At 44.3% G+C, this 22,167-nt stretch overlaps 1 protein-coding gene across 1 annotated transcript in view; it reads left to right on the top strand.

Annotated features, from left to right (window-relative positions):
* Window positions 1-445: 445 nt before the first annotated feature.
* LOC126256281 (mite allergen Eur m 3-like) overlaps window positions 446-22,167 on the top strand; it is a 62,990-nt gene continuing 41,268 nt past the window's right edge. Inside the window, exons 1-3 of the mRNA XM_049955471.1 lie at window positions 446-580; window positions 8,469-8,636; window positions 20,011-20,099. Of these exons, the coding sequence (XP_049811428.1) occupies window positions 446-580; window positions 8,469-8,636; window positions 20,011-20,099 (392 nt within the window). The remainder of the gene's footprint in view (window positions 581-8,468; window positions 8,637-20,010; window positions 20,100-22,167) is intronic.

Raw genomic sequence — 22,167 nt, 5'->3', positions numbered from 1 at the left:
TACCACTTCACTACGACAGCCGACATCCACTGTTGGGTCGCGGCTCCATCCTCCAATACAGGGCGATGACGACACACCCGTTCCACAAGCTACGGATTCAATTCCGATGCCGCCGCCCCCGTCGACGGATAACAACATACATGACGATAGCATGGCCGTAGACTCGCTTATTGTGCCTACAGCTGCCTTTGTGCCGGAACGTCGGGAATCTTTGCCGTCGTCTGACACAGAAGGACACTCCAGGAAGCAACGCTCCCCGAAGCGACGGAAGCGGAGGCGTAGAGCAACTTCCGAACGGGATGCGACGCAGCCTCCAGAGGACGAAGACTCCACCTTCAATGACGACGCTACCACAGAGGCAGCCGCCATTTGCTGCAGTGTGGCACCACCGAACGGAACTGAGGACAAACCACATATACCTACAGAGGCAACATCGGATGCCGATATGCAGGACAGATGCTGCCCACCACCTTCTGGAGTGCAAGCACCCATGCCGCGTCCTGAGAACGCTAGGGAAGCAGATCTTGCATTGAGTTCCCCGACGTGGGCGGATGACCACGACGACGACGGAACCATGCAAGTTACGCCAACAGGGCCCACGCCATTGGCGCCGGCTCTCTAGAAAGGACGGCTGGTGAGGTTTGTGGGGATGCGGAGGTGTCAATAGAGTCAGAAGCGCCATAGGCACTTCCAGTCTTAATGGATAACTTAACACCAGCGGTTCGGCAACAAGCTTATCGTATCGCCACTCTTAACCTCAACACGATACGAACGGCAGTGAAGATCCAGTTGCTGCGTGAGATGCTTCGTTCTTCGGATGTTGACATTGCCCTGTTGCAAGAAGTGTATATAGCGGCCCTCCCCGTTTTCTACGGTTACGTGACACATATGTCACCGGCGGACCGGAATGGCAGCGGTACGGCAATACTAGTGCGCGACGGAATTGCCATCGAAGAAGTGACTTACCTTCCGTCAGGAAGGGGGCTGGCGATCACAGCACTGGGCACACGCATCATTAACATCTACGCTCCATCAGGAACTGACCAACGCCGCGAACGATCGCTGTTCTACTCGGAGGATATCGCCCCCCTGTTCATCAGCCACTACGATCAATATATCTTCGGCGGCGACTTTAATTGTGTGCTCCACCCCAAAGACCAAGTCCCACACTTCTCGACTTGTCAAGAACTTCGGCTCCTGGTTCGTGATCTGCTTCTCACTGACACGTGGGAGACAGTGCACGGTGACCGTCCCGGGCCGACATACCTTACTAGTCACTCGGCCAGTCGCCTAGACCTCATTTATGTCTCACGAGTTCTAGCGCCGGGAGTATTGGACGCCGAACGTTGGCCGCTTGCCTTCTCCGATCATAGCGCTTTCATATGCACACTCACTCTACAACAGCAGCGAATATGGCGCAGCCGAGGACCCTGGAAGCTGAATGTGGCACATCTTCAAGACCCGGAATGCCGTCGAATTATCGCCAACACATGGCTGGATTGCGAACGTCGTCTTCCCCGATATCCTTCGACTCTAGCATGGTGGGTGGACTGTGCAAAACCAGCGTTTCGGCGTGTGCTAACTCAATTCGGTAAAGATATCGCAGCATGGCATCGTCACACATTGGACTTTTATTACACGATGCTTCGCGAACTCGACGGCCAACCACCATCTCCAAACCGACAAATGGAAAGCCGCCGAATTAAAGGTCAAATACTGTCTCTTACGAGGAAACGTTTGGAGGGGGTCGTCGTGCGATCGCGACGTCACGACCGAGCGGAAGGAGAAAACCCGTCTATGCATCACATCGTGCTCGACAGCCGCCGACGCCGACAGCAGCTGATCACGGACCTCGTATTGCCAGGTGGTAGGGTCGTACTGACTCAGGCCGCGGTTACAGAAGCCTTTGCAGATCACTATCGCCAGTTTTACGACGAGGTGAATACAGAGGAAGAGGAAGCGGACGTGTCGCACACCCTCGACAATGCAGCAGCGGCGACGCTGTTAGGTGGAATTACACGGGACGACATCGAGGACGCGCTTAACAAGGGTGCACTCAACAAATCTCCCGGGCCAGACGGACTGCCGCTAGAGTTTTATCGGACTTTCCGCGATCTAATGATGCCCCGATGGATTAGCATGTACCAAGAACTGATGACCCCCCGGTTCCCACGTGCCACCTGCATTCGTGGAAGGTCTCCTTATACCGATACACAAGCCTTCCAGAGGTCGGACGGTCGAGGACTACAGGCCCATTACAATGCTCAACTCGGACTATAAAATCTTCGCCCGACTACTCGCCAGCCGTATAAAGCAGGTTCTGCCCCTACTCCTCTCAATAGAGCAAACGACACAGGGCGGAGTGACCAACATGCAAACGGCGACCAGCGAATGCAGGGATTTAATAGCCATCGCCACATGCTGTCGCCTTCGAGCTGCTCTGATCTCCATTGATTTCGACCACGCCTTTGACAGAGTTCACCACAAGTTCCTTCTGTCCGTTATGGCCCGCATGGGCTTCCCGCCTGACTTTCTCGACATCTTTCAGCGCCTTTTCCGTGGAGCTGCATCCCGTGTACTGGTGAATGGACGGATTGCGGGTCCCTTTCCGATCCGACGGTCAGTTCGCCAAGGATGCCCACTCTCCATGATCCTTTACGCGATCGCACTCGAACCACTTGTCGGAGGGTTGAAAAACAGGCTCTCGGGAATGTCATTGAGGGATCACACCTTTCACTGCAGGATATATGCTGATGACCTTCTATTACTTGTCCGATCTGGTGAAGAGGTACGATCGGTGATACAATGGATCAATCGCTATGGATTGGCAGCGGGCAGACTCATGATTGTGGCCAAGTCGGCAGTGATGCCAATTGGGAGAGGTCTACAGGAGGACGCTTTAGCCACACTCCCACTAGTTAACAAGATCCGGTTCTTGGGCATAACATTTACACAGGATGTGCGCCGCACGGCTGCAATGAACTACGCACGATTACTACAGGCCATACGCACAGAAGTTCGCCGGAACTTACTTCGACGGATGGACCTCCTACAGCGTGTGGAATACCTCAACCTTCACGTGGCGACTAAGATGATCCACATGGCCCAGGTCCTACCGATATCGACAGCGATGGCACACAGATTGCAAGCAGCGTTTGGATATTACCTTACCGCCGGACACCTATTCAAAGTCCGCTACGAAACACTCACCCTCCCTCCGCGTGATGGCGGACTGGGACTTATAAATGTACGAGCAAGAGCTACAGCGTTATACTTGTGCACAATGATGAAATTGTGGACCCACAAAGATGCTTCCCTTACGGGACGTCTGTTAGAGGAATTGCTGCCGGCGTCTCTTCTGCCACCTGTCACTGTTGCGCACATTACACCTTCACTCTCGCACCTCTCGGCATTTATTCTTGAATATAGTTACGTGCACCCAGACCTTCCCAACACTCGCACTCCCAAGGCGAGAGACGTTTACAGACTGCTGCTAACGTCCATACCTCGGAATGTGATTGAGAGGAAGAGCCTTACGACCCTATGGCCGGCAGTGTGGAGAGCGGTCCAGAAGCCGTTCCTCCCCACGTGGGTACGAGCCGCGTGGTACCAGGTGGTGAACGGGAAGGTTGTAACACGACAACGGCTGCACGCTTTTGGGATGACGGATTCCCCCCTTTGCCCACGTTGCCACCTCGTGGATACTGACGAACACCGTTTAACATGTGGATCGGCGTTAGAGGTATGGCTGCTAGTGCAGAAGATCCTCGCCTGCTACCTACGTATCGCACCTCGCACAATTGAGCCACGGCTCCTCCTTTGTCCAGAGGATACTTATTTCCCACCTGCGAAGACTCACGCTCTCACATGGTTTAAAGGCATGTCCGTATACTACCCCTTTCGCGATGATGAGAAGATGGTGCTTGATTACTGGCAATTTCTCCAGGACAGTCATAGCACACTTGAGTGTACACCCCGATACCGACAGCTATTTGTGAACTATTTGCGGAGTGTCTTCGACAACCCCCCTCACAGTTGGGGAGTACCGGGCAGAGGATGACCGCCGACATGGGGCTCCACACGCCGCGAAATGTTGTAACAATTTGGAACATGGAATCTGTACGCCCAGGGGCCATGCACATGGAATGGCGTGCGGGATTTGGTTACATTTTTCTTTCGTTATTATCTATTATCACACTATTAGTTTCAAATTCTTTTTCATAGTTTAGAAGGAACTCTTGTTCTGTTGTTGCTACGGCTGTAGTTTTCTAATTTTGTTTGTTGTAACTGAAAGACGCCTTTTGTCCATGTATATACAAAAAAAAGGGGTTGGCAGCGGAAAAAAAAGTCGTAGAGCGCTTGCCCGCGAAAAAAAAATAAAGTGGTCAGCGCGACGGACTGTCAATCCTAAGGGCCCGGGTTCAATTCCCGGCTGGGTCGGAGGTTTTCTCCGCTCAGGGACTGGGTGTTGTGTTGTCTTAATCACCATCATTTCATCCCCATCGACGCGCAAGTCGCCAAAGTGGCGTCAAATCGAAAGACTTGCACCAGGCGAGCGGTCTACCCGACGGGAGGCCCTCGTCACACGCCATTATTATTATTATTATTATTACTTACAGCAGCATCTGAGTCGGGGGTAGCTATTTAGAATCATGGTGGTGTTAGAAATCATACAGCTTTATTGTTCGTTAAGAAAGTATTTAAATGAGATGCCAGTATTGAAATAAGTGGATACTTGAATTCACTGTGCTTGTCTGTTCTAGCTCATTACAAGTCTGGTTCAAAGTAGTACTAGAGACTACTTACGTTCTTCAACATTCTAAAGCCTTATCAGGTTAAGAGGGCATTAAAAACGCACCCTAAATATGAAAGGTTCACGATGACGCTCTACATTTTATCGTTTTTTGCAGGCTGTCCGTCTCCAAAACCACGAGTTCAGTTACTCCTCCGACTCGACAAGCACCATTTCCCAACTTTTGTTCCAATATTCCAGTCAAAATGTTTGTTAATACTAATATAATTTACACTGATGTACTTAAATTACCGATAAATTCTCTATCTGTCTCCCTATAGCTTCGTTTTCAAGACGAGATCTGCGGATGAACATTCAGTATACTGACCAACTTTTATAATCTGGTCAGAATCTGCTCAGGTTCCTGTAGCTTTTAAAATAAATCGTCCTAGGTGGAGATCTTAAGCGCTGCTGTGATTCTCAAAGAAAATTTGATCGTATGTACGTCGGAAGAAGCCTCTAACCTATTCAACAAATAGTCCCAGAATTGGTCTGAAGTGATTTAGAGAAATAATGGAAAATATTAGTCGGACTGACAATGCAGGATTTGATTCCACTCCCGAATGCGAGCTCAGAACCTTAGCCACTAGCCCACCTCCCTTGATGCTGAAAACTGAGGGACACCAGTCTAGATTAACCGAATTGTGGGGTAGGAGAGGGGGGGAGGAGATTATCTTAGACACTCGACCTGTCACGTAAAAGTAATCAAACAGTGATCAAAAGCGTACGGGATTTGTCGCAAGTACGATAAGTATTTTGAGCGTGACGCTGACCCTCATTTACGCAAACCATCCATCTAAATGAGTGACAGATGACACCTCTGTCAATCTTTTATCAGGTATTTGGTTTGTATATAAGAGTGCTACTTTAGAACAGTGAATTGTCTTAGCGATTTAGCTTAGTGAAAGAAACGAGGAACTCAACAATGCGTGATATTTTACTGGCGTCTTTCCTCATAGCAGGAACCTGTGTTTGTAAGTTTTACTTAGCATTACCATAACAGTCTAAGCCGGACTTAATTAAGATCAGTTTCGTAATTGGTAGTCTTAGCTTAACTTACTTAATGAAGAGGAGAGGTCATCGTGATTTGTTAATCCCTTACACACACACACACACACACGATGAACTGAAGTAATGCAGTGATCCAAGAACGTATATATATATATATGGGGACGTAGCATGATTTTACGTTCTTGGATCACTGCCTTACTTCAGTTCATCAACACTATATTTTACTTTTCTCAATTTTCTGCATCAAATTATCTTTATTTATGTTTTTATTAAGAAAATTATTACTATTATTTTTATTGTTGTTGCTAGCGAAAGAGAAACGTGTCAAGAACTTCGACTATTCAAATGCGTAGTTTATTACCTACTTGATCTATCTTTGATTAATGATACAAATAGGATCCAGCTATTTTTCCAAAAGATGAAATTCTTGAGCGCTTTCTCAAAAAATACGAGTAATATTATATATTTGGCCATCATGAGTCAATCTCGGCTTTATTTAATATCTGTGCACTTTAAAACACATTTGAACAATGATAGTGTAATGAAAAAATTGTGTGCTACTGTTGTAATTTTCGAGTTTCACCTTAATCGCAATTAGTTTGCCAGTGGAAAATTCCATTAATTTCGGGTGAAAGTCTAACACGTACAAAATTAGTCAATAAGTGTGTGGAGGTCAGTGAATTTTGGCTCGATAGTGAACTTTCATAACAAACGGAGCTGTTATCATGATTCCTGTTGGCCAAAGGAATGAATGAAACCGCGTGTATTGTGACTAAATGATACATTATATAACTTCCCAAAATTAACCCTGTAACGTAAATAAATTAATCTTAAAAAAAAAAAAACTTTTGGTTACATAAGGAAGTGAATGTTAATCTGAACTGCATTTCTACAAAATTTTTGATAAACATTCCATACATGACTTTAATGAAATTCGATTATCCATTCAGTACTACACTTTGCCAGGGGGTTTTGCTATAACTTTGCATCGTAAAACGACTGTTGTTGGCCGCAAATCAGAGGAAGTGACCTAAGAAATAAGTCGTGGATATGTATGTCACAACATTAACTGAATTTTCTGTCAGTGCTTGGCAGTACATGTCACTAGTATGAAAAAGGTAACAGTTTGTCCATGTTCTGTAACCATCCTTTTTAGTATTACGCTGAAGAGCCAAAGGAACTAGTACACCTGCCTAATATCGTGCAGCGCCCTGCGAGCACGCAGAAGTGCTGCAACACGATGTGGCATGGTCTCGACTAATGTCTGCGGAGTTAGGCGGCCAGCAGAAGTGTTTAAATTCAGAAGAGTGTTCCTGGAGCCACTCTGTAGCAATTCTGGACGTGTGCGGTGTCGCATTGTACTGCTGGAATTGCCGAAGTCCGTCGGAATGCACAATGGACATGAATGGATAGAGGTGATCAGATAGGATGCTTACATAAGTGTCACCTGTCAGTGTCGTTTCTAACATATCAGGGGTCCCATATCACTCCAACTTAACACACCCCATACCATTACAGAGCCTCCACCAGCTTGAACAGTCCCCTTCTGACTAACTGAGTCCATGGATTCATAGGGTTGTTTTCACACCCGTACACGTCCATCCGCTCGATGCAATTTGAAATGAGACTCGTCCGACCAGGCAACATGTTTCCAGTCACCAACAATCCAATGTCGGTGTTTACTGGCCCAGGAGAGGTGTAAAGTTCATGTCGTGCAAGCATCAAGGGTACACGAGTGGTTATTCGGCTGCGAAAGCCTACGTCGATGATGTTTCGTTGACACTTGTTGATGGCCCAGCACAAATCTGCGCAATTTGCGGAAGGGTTGCACTTCTGTCACGTTGAACGATTCTCTTCAGTTGTCGTTGGTCCCGTTCTTGCAGTATCTTTTTCGGGCTGCAGCGCTGTCGAAGATCTGATGTTTTAAGGGATTCCTAATATCCACGGTACACGGTACACGAACGGGGAAAATCCCCATTTTATCGCTACCTCGGAGATGCTGTGGCCCATCGCTCGAGCGCCGACTATAACAACACGTTCAATCTCACCTGGATCTTGATAACTTGCCATTGTAGCAGCAGTAACCTATCTAACAGCTGCTCCATTTACTTGTTATCTTATATAGGCGTTGCCGACCGCAGTGAGGTATTCTGCCTGTTTACATAGCTCTGTATATGAATACGAATGCCTATACTAGTTTCTTTCTTCAGTGTATATACGGCATTCAGAAAAACTTACAAAAATTAAATCGCCATTTTGTATCACTGTATGATCAACAATCTCACTCATATTTACTGTCGCTCGAGACGATGTCCTCTCTTTCTAAACATTGATTAGAAAAATTCCCTTTAATATAACGGTAACAGTTGACACTCTGAAGATTCTAAGCTTGTAGACAATGTCCATCTATAGCATATATCATCTGGAGAGTCTTAGTCTACAGTCTACCAAAATGCTGTTTCACTATCATACCGCGCGTCTTTGTTTGTATACCGTTAATAATGCACCTTATGTCCGTGTGTTGAGAGTACATGAAATTGTATACCTTTGGTATTGCGTCCACATGAAAATAATTTATAGACCATTTCAGTTTCACTGGAAGGTTAAGGAATGGCTTCGGGGAAAATCACAGCTGTTCAGTGTAATTTTGTGTGCCGTCTTTCAGCCCCTGTTTCTGTTCCGCCTATGCCACGGTGGTGGCCATTTGTGTGCTGCAGGTGTGCGGTTGCCGGCAGAAGCTCCGGACTGGCCGAAAGACTGGCCCAGCGTGCTTCCCTTCCACGGACGCATCATCGGCGGACAGCCAGCCGATGACGGGGAATACCCCAGCCAGGTGAGCCAACCCAGAGAGTGCAAACTAGTATCCACCAATAAGCTATCAAAAAATGTTCAAATGTGTGTGAAATCTTACAGGACTTAACTGCTAAGGTCATCTGTCACTAAGCTTACACACTACTTAACCTAAATTATCCTTAGGACAAACACACACATCTATGCCCGAGGGAGGACTCTAACCTCCTCCGGGACCAGCCGCACAGTCCATGACTGCAGCGCCCCAGACCGCTCGGCTAATCCCGCGTGGTGATAAGCTATCGCTTCTAAGAATTTCGAGATTATGCACCCCCTTTGTAAACAATAATGTAGTTCCTGGAGAGAGTAGCATGCCGTGGAGTAAGGTTTGTAGTTGGGAAGAGGCAATAGACAGAGCGAGGAATAAGGTAGTAAAGTCTTTGTCACTGTTTTGTAGACTTCGGCATGTGTTACAGTTAGAAAGAAACGTCTCATGGTGTTACATTAAACGGTGATCCCATGAAAGTACATGTGTGCACATGAATCTTAAAGGAAAAAGCCGTCTGTACAGAAATAACTACATTCATCGCGCGTATGTTCTAGTTGATATTGGAAGACTAGTATTTGCAATTAACTTTCGCATACGCATGCACTAAGGCAAACAGCCTACAATATATATCCAAAATCAGGAGCATCTATGCATGTGTCTGACATTCATGTCTATGGCAGTTCCGCTGCTTTTATTCACATTATTTGCAATAGCTTGGGAAAGCTCTGTGTAATTCTCTGTGGAACGCTGACTACTCAGAGCTGCAGACTGATGTTTCGGACTGATCTAAGCTACATGCAGGAGAACGAGTAAGAGAAATTATAAATACTATACAACACAGTCTGCGAATAGTTTCAACTTTACACATTTTGTAGAGGCCAGCAATGTTCACAGGACATAATTCTGTCAAGCCTATATTCAAAGTTTGCAGTTCACGTCTGCCATGTTTAGTGTATCTCAGTGAACTACGCATGAGCGATTCAGTCATGTCCGGTACTTTTCTTAGCTTACCCACCTTGGCACAATACGTTGTGTGAAATGTATCGCCTTCACTTCGTTGACAGAACATTTGACCATGGCATGAACAGCATGCTACTTACAAAAGGTTATATTTTGCCCTTTAATCTCTGTTTCATATTACACGAATTTGAGTCTTTGGTGCTTCCAAGTCTGTACAGTGATCCATTACTATAGCAAATGATCAGAGTACCATTAATGTAAATGACTTCTTGGGGGAAATCTTTCAGTTTGGTGGCACGTAGAATAAGTTGTTTTCCCAGACGGATGAAAACTAACATTTGTTTTGTTATTGATAACCAGAAGCCAGAAACTGCACTGAAAATTACCTACTCCAGTTTGCCTTACAAATTTTTACAACCAGGCATTTTGAGGTCATGAGTTCTAAGGGTGTATGTATTCGTCATAGTCAGAAGCAAAGAGAAATTAATTCAGTGGTTGACAGAACTGACACAAATAGGCACTGTTGTAACATAAACAATATTTCTGTACGAGGCAACCATATCCGTTTTTGTAACACCATTACAACTAATTTTTTTACAAATCTCTCTCTGAATCTCATGTTGTGTAAAATCATCTTGATTGAACTTTGGTCTGCAACTTCATCAAACTCTTAAAATACTTGATACGGCATACAGCTGTCATTTCTTTATTTATTGTACTGTTATACAAGTTCGATCTTAAAGCATTTTCAAGTATCCCGATTAACGGAAACAACAAGAATTCAGTGCATTAACAATCAGTTAAAAGTTAACCACAGTATGAAACTGGTTTTAATTTCACCGAAGGTTATTTCCAACTTTCTTTAGGCTGAATCAGTCCTGCCAACGACCATTACCTTTCGATTTCTTCGCATTTTTTTCTGCAGGCTTTTCGTATTGACTTCTCTGCACTTCCTATTTGCTCCGTTCCATTACGCTGCTGTGTTCCTGACTTGTCTTGAGCATTTTTGTACTTGTTGCTTTCAACGATCAGTTGATTTCTTCTGTTATCCGAGGTTTCTTCGAAGTATTTTCCGTGTAGCAGTATTTTTCTGCTACACATTTGTGACCCCCCATTTCAGAGATATTCATTCCTCTTTAACTGCAAGGCCTACTGTGGTATTCAATATCTCAGTGTCTTCAATCTTAGAGAACTTCAGACGATCCTTGTTGTGTCTCAGCACTTTATTTTCCCTCTTCTTTCTGCATGGATTCCTTTGCACAATTCTCTAATCCCACTCTTCGCTATCACTAAATTGCGATCCGAATCTATATCTGCTTCGTAGTACGACTTACGAGCCAATATCTAATAACGGAATCTCTTTCTGATCTTCAAGTAATCTATCTGAAAGTTTCGCACGTCTTCATGCGATTTATAGATATAGTTCCTCCTGTTGTGATTTTTGAACAGTGTTTCGCCATGACAAGCTGAAATGTATTGCAGAATTCAATCAGTCTTTCTCTTCTGTCATTCCTACTTCCGGTCCCATATTCTCCCATGACTCAGTCTTCTATTCCACCCCCTACTACAGCGTTTCAATCCTCCAGATTATTAGGTAGCCATCTTCCTTCACATACAGAGTTACACGTTCAGTATCCTCATATAGTTTCTCTGTTTCTTCATCTTCTACTTGTGAGGTAGGCATGTATATGTGAACAGCTGTTGTTGGTGTAGGTTTCCTCTCGATTCTGACGAGAATATCACTATTACTGTTCATAGTAACTCACTCTCTGCTTTACCCTCCTATTTATGACGAATGCCATTCCCTTTACACCATGTCCGCAGCTCGTGATCTAGAGGCTAGCGTTGCTGCCTCTGGATCACGGGATCCCGGGTTCTATTCCCGGCCGGGTTGGGGATCTTCTCTGTCCGGGTACTGGGTGTTTGTGCTGTCATCATTTCATCATTTTTGAGAGTGACTAGATTGGAGTGTGAAAAGAAAATGGACTGTGTAAAAACTGAGACTTTATACGGGCGCTGATGACCGCGCCGTTGAGCGCCCCACAAATCAAACATCATCATCACCTTTACACCATTTTCTGCTTTTGCAGGTATTACCTTATATTCGTCCGATCAGAAACCCTTACCTGCTTTCCACTTCACTTCACTGAACTCCATTACATCTAGACTGAGTCTTTGCATTTCGCTGTACAGATTTTTTAGTTTTTTAACGCATTCAGATCTATCGCATTCAACTTGTTACTCTTAGACTGTTACTCTTTCACTGATTTTTCAATCTTCTTTTCGTGGTCACCTCTCCGTTCATAATCCCTTCCCGTAGATCCGAATGGGGGACTGATTGGAAATCTTTTGTCATTGAAGAGATCATTATGAATCTTTTTCAATTATAGGCCACATATCTTGTGAATACACGCTATCTCTCCATACACATAATGTGTCCTTAAATCTGTCGTTCCCATTGCTTTCTGCATCCTCATGCTGATTCTTGCATCTTTTGGGAAAACATTCGAGCCCCAAACGCAAGAGGATGCTCCGAACCTCCATTCGTTCCTCCGCTCTCTTTGACAGAACGAAGGAGACTCTATATACCGGAAGTTTTTGGGCCACCAGAGCTGGTGATTTTTATTCGGTATTTAAGCAGTGGCTTCAGTCGAACCTGGGACCCAGAACCTTTTCAATACCAGTCAGAGATGCCACAAATTCTACCCATAGATTACGGTGAATATTCTAGGTATACTGTTATTTACATCCGTCGGTTTCATCGCAAAGAGAGCGTTATGTACCATTAACGTGCATCCAGAAATAAGTAATACTGTTCCAACATTTATGATCAGTTCTATAGGAACAGTTGCTCCACAACTATTTTCATGATTTACATCCCATATAGCCCTCAAAGTAATGATTTATGGTGATGCATTAAGTATATAAAACATTTCCTTCAAAACAGTTGTGCTGAATCAGTCGCGCAGTTGCTAATAAATCGCATTTTCATAAAATTGATGTAATACGTCTAACGTGCATCCAGAAATAAGTACTGGTGTTCCAACAGTTGTGAAAAGTTTTATAAGAACATTTGCTGCACAACTGTTTTCATGATTTACGTCACAACAGCCTTCAAAGCATTAAACATATGAAACACCTCTTTCGAAACGGCTATTCTGAACCAGTCATGCAATTGCAATAAATCTCTTTCTCATAAAAGTTGTATAACACCTGGTAGCTTTCGTGGGTTTTACGGCTTCTAACTTTAGATTCGTAGAATACATGATTAATTTGATTAATTTCCTTTTCGCGAAGGATGGATCAGAGGTTTATAAACCTTAATTCAAAATTTTACTGCACGCATTTATTGACCATTAAATTTAACAATTTACTCAGTGATTAAATATCTTCTGCAAAATGGTGACCAAACAATTTTGTAGCATTAATAAATATGAACAGAGATTTTGCGTGCAGTAAGTTAAGAAACAATCAGGTAACATGGAAGGCACTTAAATCACAATGAAAATTATTCAGCTAACTATAATTAAAATACTCATTTAATATTCGGTAAGAAACTGGAACAGAACGTTATTATAAAAACAGGCTTTAAAGTTTCAACCTCATTCCAGAGCAAAGCAGTGTCTAAATTTACGATAGCATAAGCAGCATGGTGGAAGAATTACCGATATACAAACACTCAGCAGTACATGAATATTACATTGTCATTAATAAACAGGATAATAAGATCGCCAATACAGCTCCCCAATGGGAATTTTAATATACAGGAATAACAAGGTAAATAGTGTCCCCAATAAAGATGTAGAAAGTAATGGCCAAGTTATTAATTGATCTCTTGATATATTAGGACTAGTTGACTCTTGGTGTGCTTGAACTGTAGTGGCTGATATCAAAATATCTGTAAGAGATCCGGTAACTTCCATCCCGGAACTGGCGAACGATATAACGTGGCTTAGTTCTATGTTTCGCTACCGTAAATATCACGTTCAAGAAATCGTTCACACAGGAGAATCATACAAATAAACCGTCATTTGACCAACGGACAGACTCCCGTAATGATGACATAGTGATAAGTGTGGTGTCACCGCCAGACACCACACTTGCTAGGTGGTAGCCTTTAAATCGGCCGCGGTCCGTTAGTATACGTCGGACCCGCGTGTCGCCACTGTCAGTGATTGTAGACCGAGCGCCGCCACACGGCAGGTCTAGAGAGACGTCCTAGCACTCGCCCCAGTTGTACAGCAGACTTTGCCAGAGATGGATCAATGACAAATACGCTCTCATTTGCCGAGACGATAGTTAGCATAGCCTTCAGCTACGTCATTTGCTACGACCTAGCAAGGCGCCATTACCAGTTTATATTGAGACTATAATTCATGTATCAACAAGAGAGATGTTCTCCAATTATGGATTAAAGTTAAATATTCCAGAAGCTATGTACTATTTTTGGCTACTATAATTACTTTACCTTGTTCCAGACCTCACGCCAGTCTGCGTGTAATTAAACGCGTGCATTTCGGCCTCCTCTAGCAACAAGGTGTTGGCTCTTCTGCCAACACATCAATGAGCATCTCTGGCGTAGAGAAACAACTGAAAGATTTGAAAGCAGATAAATCACCAGAACCGGTTGGAATCGGAATTCGGCTTTACAAAGTGTACTCCACGGCATTAGCTTCTTACTTAGCCTACATTTATCGTGAATCTCTCGCACAGAAAAAAAACCCAAGTGACTGGAAAAAAGCGCAGGTGACTCCAGGATATAAAAAGGGTAGAAGAACGAACTAGAAGAATTATAGACCAATATCCCTAACTTCGGTTTACTGCATAATTCGAGAACGTATTCTCACTTCGAGTATAACAAAGTGTCTTGAGAGTGAGAAGCTATGTCCACGAACCAGCATGGTTTTAGAAAGCATCGCTCGTGCGAATCTCAACTTGCCCTTATCTCACATAAGGTACTGCGAACTATGGATGGAGGGCACCAGGCAGATTCCATATTACAATGAAATGAAAACCCTTAGCTGCTTACAGGCGTTGTCATACGTCAACAGGGACAGATGAAAATGTGTACCCCGACCGGGACTCGAACCTGGGACTCCTGCTTACATGGCAGACGCTCTATCCATCTGAGCCACCAACAACACAGAGGATAGTGCGACTGCAGTGTCTTATCTCTGGCACGCATCCCGCGAAACCCACATTCTCAACGTATTGTCCCGCACTACATTCGTAGTGCCCCCGCCCATTATACTCATTACTCGCGGCGCGTTACCGATTCCCGTAAGAGTTCGGGCACTGTTTGTGCATCTGCACAGAAGAAGAAGATGGTCATGTGGCCGGTGAGCCTTAACTATTTATATACTAACATGGTGTCTGTTCTTTCGGACGAGCTGCTTGGTCACCGATAGCATCTGTTCTTTCGGACATGTCCGAAAGAACAGACACCATCTTAGTATATAAATAGATTTCCGAAAGGCTTTTGAGACGGTGCCCCATTACAGACCGTTAATGAAGGTGTGAGCGTATGAAATAAGTTCACAAATATGTCAGTCACTGAAAGACTTCTTGAGTAATAGAAGCCAGTATGTTGTCCTCGACGGCGAGTGTTCATCAGAGACAAGGGTATCGTCAGGAATGCCGAGGGAGGCGTGACAGGGCAGCTGTTCTCTGTCTACATCAATAATTTGGCGGACAGGGTGGGCAGCAATCTGCTGTTTGCTGATGATTTAATGGTGTACGGTAAGGTGTAGAAGTTGAGTGACTGTAGGAAAATACAAAACGACTTAGACAAAATTTCTAGTTGGTGTGATGAATGGCAGCTAGCTGTAAATGTAGAAATATGTAAGTTAACGAGGGTAAGCAGGAAGAACGAACCTGTAATGTTCGAATATAATATTACTTGTGTCCTGCCTGACCCAGTCAAGTCGTTTAAATGTCTTGGCGTTACGCTGCAAAGCGATATGAAATGGAACGACGAATGATCGAGTTCGGTTTAGTGGGAGAATTTTAGGGAGAGTGGTTGACCTGTATAGGAGACCGCATATAGGACGCTGGTGTGACCTGCTCTTCAATACTGCTCGAGTGTTTGGGATCCGTACCAGCTCGGATTGAAGGAAGACATGGAAGCAATTTAGAGGCAGGCTGCTAGATTTGTTACCAGTAGGTTCGAACAGCACGTTAAGTAATAAGGAGATGCTTCGGGAACCCAAATGGGAATCCCTGGAGGGACGGCGACGTTCTCTTCGAGAAACACTATTGAGAAAATTTAGAGAATCGGCACTTGAAAGATGTCGCCGAACGATTCTACTGCCACCAACATACATTGTGCGTAAGGACCACGAAGATAAGATACGAGAAATTAGGGCTCATACGGACGCATATAGACAGTCGTTTTCCCCTTGCTCTATTTGCGACTGGAACAGGAAAGGAAATGACAGGTAATGGTACAGGATACCCTCTGCCATGCACCGTACGGTGGCTTGCGAAGTGTCTATGTAGATGTAGATTTATAACACAAAACCACAAAAATGTCTAGCGCTGGCATAACTCATCCGTGTCACAGTCAAATTCCGTTCGGCCGGCCACAAAATACCAAACAGGAAAGGAAATGCATAGAGAAAGTTGGTCACACGATGCGCAGCCACCAGTTGGCGCTAGGACTAATGTAAACATGAGGCGCCCACCTAGCATACAAATCGGAGATTAGTACATTGAAATAACAAGGTTGAATACAGCATACAAAGATTAGATGTAACAAACAAGAACCAACTACTAGACGGTTTATTTCAGGACTCGGCACTTTCGCCCCCCCCCCACCCCCCCCCGACCCACTGACTTATCATCGATCCGAACCGAAATCTGAGAAGCAATACATGCTTATACATGAACAAGCAAGAGCCATATTATAATTAATAACAAGGCCTGAAATTCAGGACTTAGGCGAACGGAATAAAACATTATATATAACCCCAGGTGAGAATACTTGACAAATTAGCAATCATTTAAAAATGCAAATATAAATTTAACACCAAATTTTAAAAACGCTTAAATGACCAGATTGGTTTAGCCTTGTGACTTACTGCAGATCCACACGAATTCCAAGATTGAACGCATACAGCACTTAATCTGTTGTATTAAGTGTTACATAAGATAACAAGGGGGGAGACTATAGTCAAATAGTTTAAGCTTCTGTGGAAGAGAAACAGATTAACAAATATGTCACTTGCTTTCCGGTATACAAAATAGCTTGCAACAGACTAAATCAAGACTTAAAAAAAAACAATTCACCAAACAAATTCATAAAATATAACATGTAAATGACAGAACATGACAAGAATAAATTTAATAGCGTAACAAATCAGTTGATGTCGATTCTCGGGAACACGTAAGGTACCAAACGCACCTTCGTACCGATTGGCAACACTCCTGCTCATCGTGATGGGGCCTAACTTTTACCTTCTCTCCAATCTCGACCAGAGCGCGCCAACAACCTACTACCACGCCCTCGTGGACAAACCATGCACTTAGGTGAAGAATCTATAACCAGAGAGCCGCAATGTCTTAATAATAATGAGTAAAATTATTATGCATGTTTACCATTTATAGCAACTTAATTATTTTACATGCACATTTAGCACGCGGGTTTCACCTTCATACACGAATATTATTGAAAATGTATTTTTTGGAAAGTAGCATTACATGGACGATAACTATCATTGTTGGAAAATATTAAAATCGGTCATAGTCTACCCTAGCGTAAGATATTTCTAAGGAAATGCAACAGACATATGTTGTTCTATAATTGTATCTTAAACATTTCAGCGCGTATCTCGTGGTCGTGCGGTAGCGTTCTCGCTTCCCACGCCCGGGTTCCCGGGTTCGATTCCCGGCGGGGTCAGGGATTTTCTCTGCCTCGTGATGGCTGGGTGTTGTGTGCTGTCCTTAGGTTAGTTAGGTTTAAGTAGTTCTAAGTTCTAGGGGACTTATGACCACAGCAGTTGCGTCCCATAGTGCTCAGAGCCATTTTTTTAAACATTTCAGCGACTTTGTTCACTGCACCGTACTGCAAAAAGTGTATAGATGCAATGTACTGTATTAAAAAACAAGATTTACTGAAATATGAAGACAGCTTTACGAAGGCTGTGAAATAGGAAACGTTATCTGACATTATATCGTACATTCTCTTACCTCGAGAATATTTTGTACAGTTTTATTGTAATTTTTAATTTCACATAATTGTGTAATATAAGATTTTGTTTTCCTTCACTATCATAAATGGGCAGATGATGAAAATTTATCCTGCACGGTATCGTATGTCAGTACATGTAAGTTTCAGTAAAATGTTAGCATTTTTGAAACAGTGAAAGTAAGTCAACAAGTGAGCCCGCCCGGTTGGCCGTGCGGTCTAACGCACGGCTTGCCGGGCGGAAAGGAGCGCCTAGTCCCCGGCACGAATCCGCCCGGCGGCTTTGTGTTGAGGTCCGGTGAACCGGCCAGTCTGTGGATGGTTTTTAGGCGGTTTTCCATCTGCTTCGGCGAATGCGGGCTGGTTCCCCTTATTCCGCCTCAGTTACAGTATGTCGGCGATTGCTGCGCAAACAAGTTCTCCACTTACGCGTACACCACCAGTACTCTACCACGCAAACATAGGGGTTACACTCGTCTGGTATGAGATGTTCCCTGGGAGGTCCACCGGGGGCCGAACCGCACAATAACCCTGGGTTCGGCGTGGAGCGGCGGAGGGGTGAAGTGGACTGCGGTAGTCGTCGTGGGGTTGTGGACCACTGCGGCGGGGACGGAGCCTCTCCGTCGTTTCTAGGTCCCCGGTTAACATGCAATACAATACAAGTTAACAAATAAAACCATTCAGGAAGGTAGTGTGCCTAACTATGATGAGGCAAAATCATTAGGTATTGCTGCTCTGAGTTAAGCTACCAGACATCGTATATCTGTGATGATATCTCCTATTACCGGAAACTGTGATGAGACACAGGGGTTGCGCCACTACACAAGGCATACACGGCCGTAGTTGTGTGGGAATGACTTTTCCGTGTGTTCGTGCGTATAAATGGTTCAAATGGCTCTGAGCACTATGGGACTTAATATCTTAGGTCATCAGTCCCCTAGAACTTAGAACTACTTAAACCTAATTAACCTAAGGACATCACACACATCCATGCCCGAGGCAGGATTCGAACCTGCGACCGTAGCAGTCCCGCGGTTCCGGACTGCAGCGCCTAGAACCGCACGGCCACCGCGGCCGGCTTGCATGCGTATACATGCATATATGTGTAGAGGAGCGTAATGGCTGATGTGTTTGTGTGCAAAGGAAGGAAATGGGTGGTCATGGACATCAGAATACGCTGAGCAGAGATGGAGCTGTACAACCTCATATGCGATACAGACAGGTGTGGTATTAAAACATAGATGTTTTCATTTGAGGTCCTCAGCCTTCTGGTTGGTTTGATGCAACTAATTACGATTGACCTGCCGTCCCCCCTCCTTGTACAAACGTCTTCACTTCAGAGTAACACTCATACACATTACGTTACCAATAAATTTTTGCATGTATTCCAACCCTTGTCTTGCACTACAATTTTAACCCTGTACGGTATCCGCTAGTAGCATGAAAGTTATTCCCTGGTATCTTAACACATGCTCCGTAATCCTGTCCCTTCTTCCACGTACAGTTTTCTACGTTTTCTGATCCTCGACGACTCTACGAAGAACATCCTCATTTCATAATTTATCAATCCACTTCATTTTTAGCATTCTTCTGTAAGGTCAACGCTTCGATTCTTTTCTGGTCCTATTTTCCCGTAGTCGGTGAGTCACTTCCAGAAACATCACTCTCAAATGAACGTTTAGTAGAAGTATTTGGCGCGGAATATTCCATTTTCCTGTGCTAGACTATTCCACACGTCCACCATGCTTCATTTGTGCTGCACCTCATCTACTACTTGGTCGCTTGTTTTGATATTTCGTTTGTTGCCTGCATAATATAACAGAGGAGCTACCTGATTGAGAAGTAGCGACTCCGGTCTCGTAAACTGACATACGGCCGGGAGAGCGATGTGCTGGCCACCGCTCCTCCGTATGCGCATCCAGTGACGCCTGTGGGCCGAGGATGACACGGCAGCGGACGATTCCGTTGGGCCTTCCAAGGCCTGTTCGGACGGAGTTCAGTTCAGTTTAGTAGCCTGCATACTATGGAGAATAATTTCGTACACCATTATGGTTATTACGTGTAACTACCCTCGTTCACACGGAACTTAATTCGTTGGGAAACAATGGACGACCAAATATATATAGATCGGTAGCCAGAATTTGGATGCCACTGTGACGACTGTATTGTACTTTGCGTTCTTCTTATGGTTCCGTTGCAGGTAGTGGATTTGTACTGTTGCAGGTGTCGCTGCAGGTGGACGGCAGCCATTACTGCGGTGGGTCTGTCATCAACGACCAGTGGGTCCTCACGGCCGCCCACTGCGTGGAGGGGTACGTATCACACCTGCACATGCCGGGCTGCCACCCGCAAACAGGCTCACTGCCTTAAGGTGAAAACATCTTTCTGTGCAACGAATTGTTCTAACGTTACCCTTTCATCCGATTTAACGAAATGTGACTCAGATTATCGGGTACTAGACCGACTTTCTCCGTCCGTGGCTAGCGACACGGGCTTTTTATACGAAATCCACGGGTTCACTTAGGTGGATGCAATAATCTGAAACGCGATCTACTCAGCCTCGGGAAATACCAGCAAAGGCTGCCTGCGTAAAGCAATGAAATCGACAAGCAATCGCCAAGCAGGTTGCCATTTGATTCTTGTAACAATGCAAACACATAAACAGCCAATTTTTATCCCTTTGAAACGATCGAGCGATTATTTTAGGAGAGAATATTTTGCTGCTTTCACGCCATGAATTAAAATATTTCTACCGTAAGATCTCGAAACGACCCTATTACCCATTTCCCTGTTCATAAAACAAAGTGTCCCATGGTCGACTTACGTTTAGAATTTTTGGTCACGCCTGCAAAGTAGCGTGACTTTGCCACCACGTTGTTTAGTTTTCGTAACTTACGACAGTCGACTCGCAACTAGCTCAACTGTATCAACACTATGAACACTGATTTTGTTGTAACCTGTACCCTCTTAATATAATTAACCACGTTTGCACATCTTTTAAAGATTTACTTCGTTCAGACCGTTATTGACGTTTCCCACTGAAACGCAGTGACAGCATACACCACTAGGTCAGGATCAATAGCAACTCAGATTATGAACAATCCTTCTGAAAAACAATTTACTGCTTGCTATAAACCGTCGCCACAAACTGAAGAGACGAACATTGGAGAAATCAACTTCTTTGTTCGACTTAGAACAGTTCAAAAATGGTTCAAATGGCTCTGAGCAGTATGGGACTCAACTGCTGTGGTCATAAGCCCCTAGAACTTAGAACTACTTAAACCTAACTAACCTAAGGACAGCACACAACACCCAGCCATCACGAGGCAGAGAAAATACCTGACCCCGCCGGGAATCGAACCCGGGAACCCGGTTAGAACAGTTACTGAATTTAATGCTTCATGAATGTTATTAATATTTGTTATATCAGACTTTAAATTACTTCGTCTTTAAGTATTGCTTTAATACACTTCTTAAAAAACTAAATTTCATACTGGTCTTAAGGCATCGATGACTTGAATCTTGAACTTTGAGTGAATGAGTTTATCTCAAAAAAGTTAAGGAAACACTGGAACAACGCGATCCGTCAAATTTGTGAGGGTCCTTTTCTTACATTAATACACACCGACACCATTCCTTAACTGATGAAACTTTCCAATCAGAAACAAATAACTTTCAGATAAAGTTTAAAACGAATGAAATGGCTGCTTGAAATGAAATGTGGACACTCGTTAATTGTCACAGATGGTACATGAAAGCAATACACACCTCTCACCTGCCGAATGAATTTGAATGTGGCTCGCGCGCACAGTACTGCACACCACTTGCCTTGGCTGACGCAGTGCAGCCGACGACGTGGTACCAAGATACTCCTACGTATTCCTCGCGTCTCTAGTAACTTGGGCTGCCGAAGTACCACAATCAGCATACGTAAAGCAATATGGTGCAACATTTGCCGCATCCAATAACGCCGGAAAACGACTTGCATCGACGGCAAGGGTGTAATAGTGATTACTTTTATTTGCAGAAGTGATAGTTATTACTTACTGCCAGTTTCCCCAAAGTTAGTACAAATATTCCACGCCTGGCAGAGCGCACCATAACAAGAGCTTCCACTACCACTTCCAGCTGGCCGCTCTGCCCAGCTCAGTCTGTCGCAGTATACTTCTTTCTGGAAAATAATGGGTGTTCCCAAAACGGAAAACGTCACGTCACAATTTCCACACTTTCTCTAGGTCGTCCGCTGAGACTAATTGCTGCGTGATTCTGCTTGTGTAACAGGTGTTTCTAGAACGGAACGACAAGGGGAACAGATGGCCATTCTTAGGCCTAATGCCTGTCAAAGATACTGTGCATTACATAACAATTATTTTAATTGCC

The sequence above is a fragment of the Schistocerca nitens genome, chromosome 1, assembly GCF_023898315.1.
Source record: "Schistocerca nitens isolate TAMUIC-IGC-003100 chromosome 1, iqSchNite1.1, whole genome shotgun sequence".
NCBI classification, from domain to species: Eukaryota; Metazoa; Arthropoda; class Insecta; order Orthoptera; family Acrididae; genus Schistocerca; species Schistocerca nitens.
Note: the sequence above shows the minus strand (reverse complement) of the source record. Positions and strands in the feature narration are given on the sequence as shown.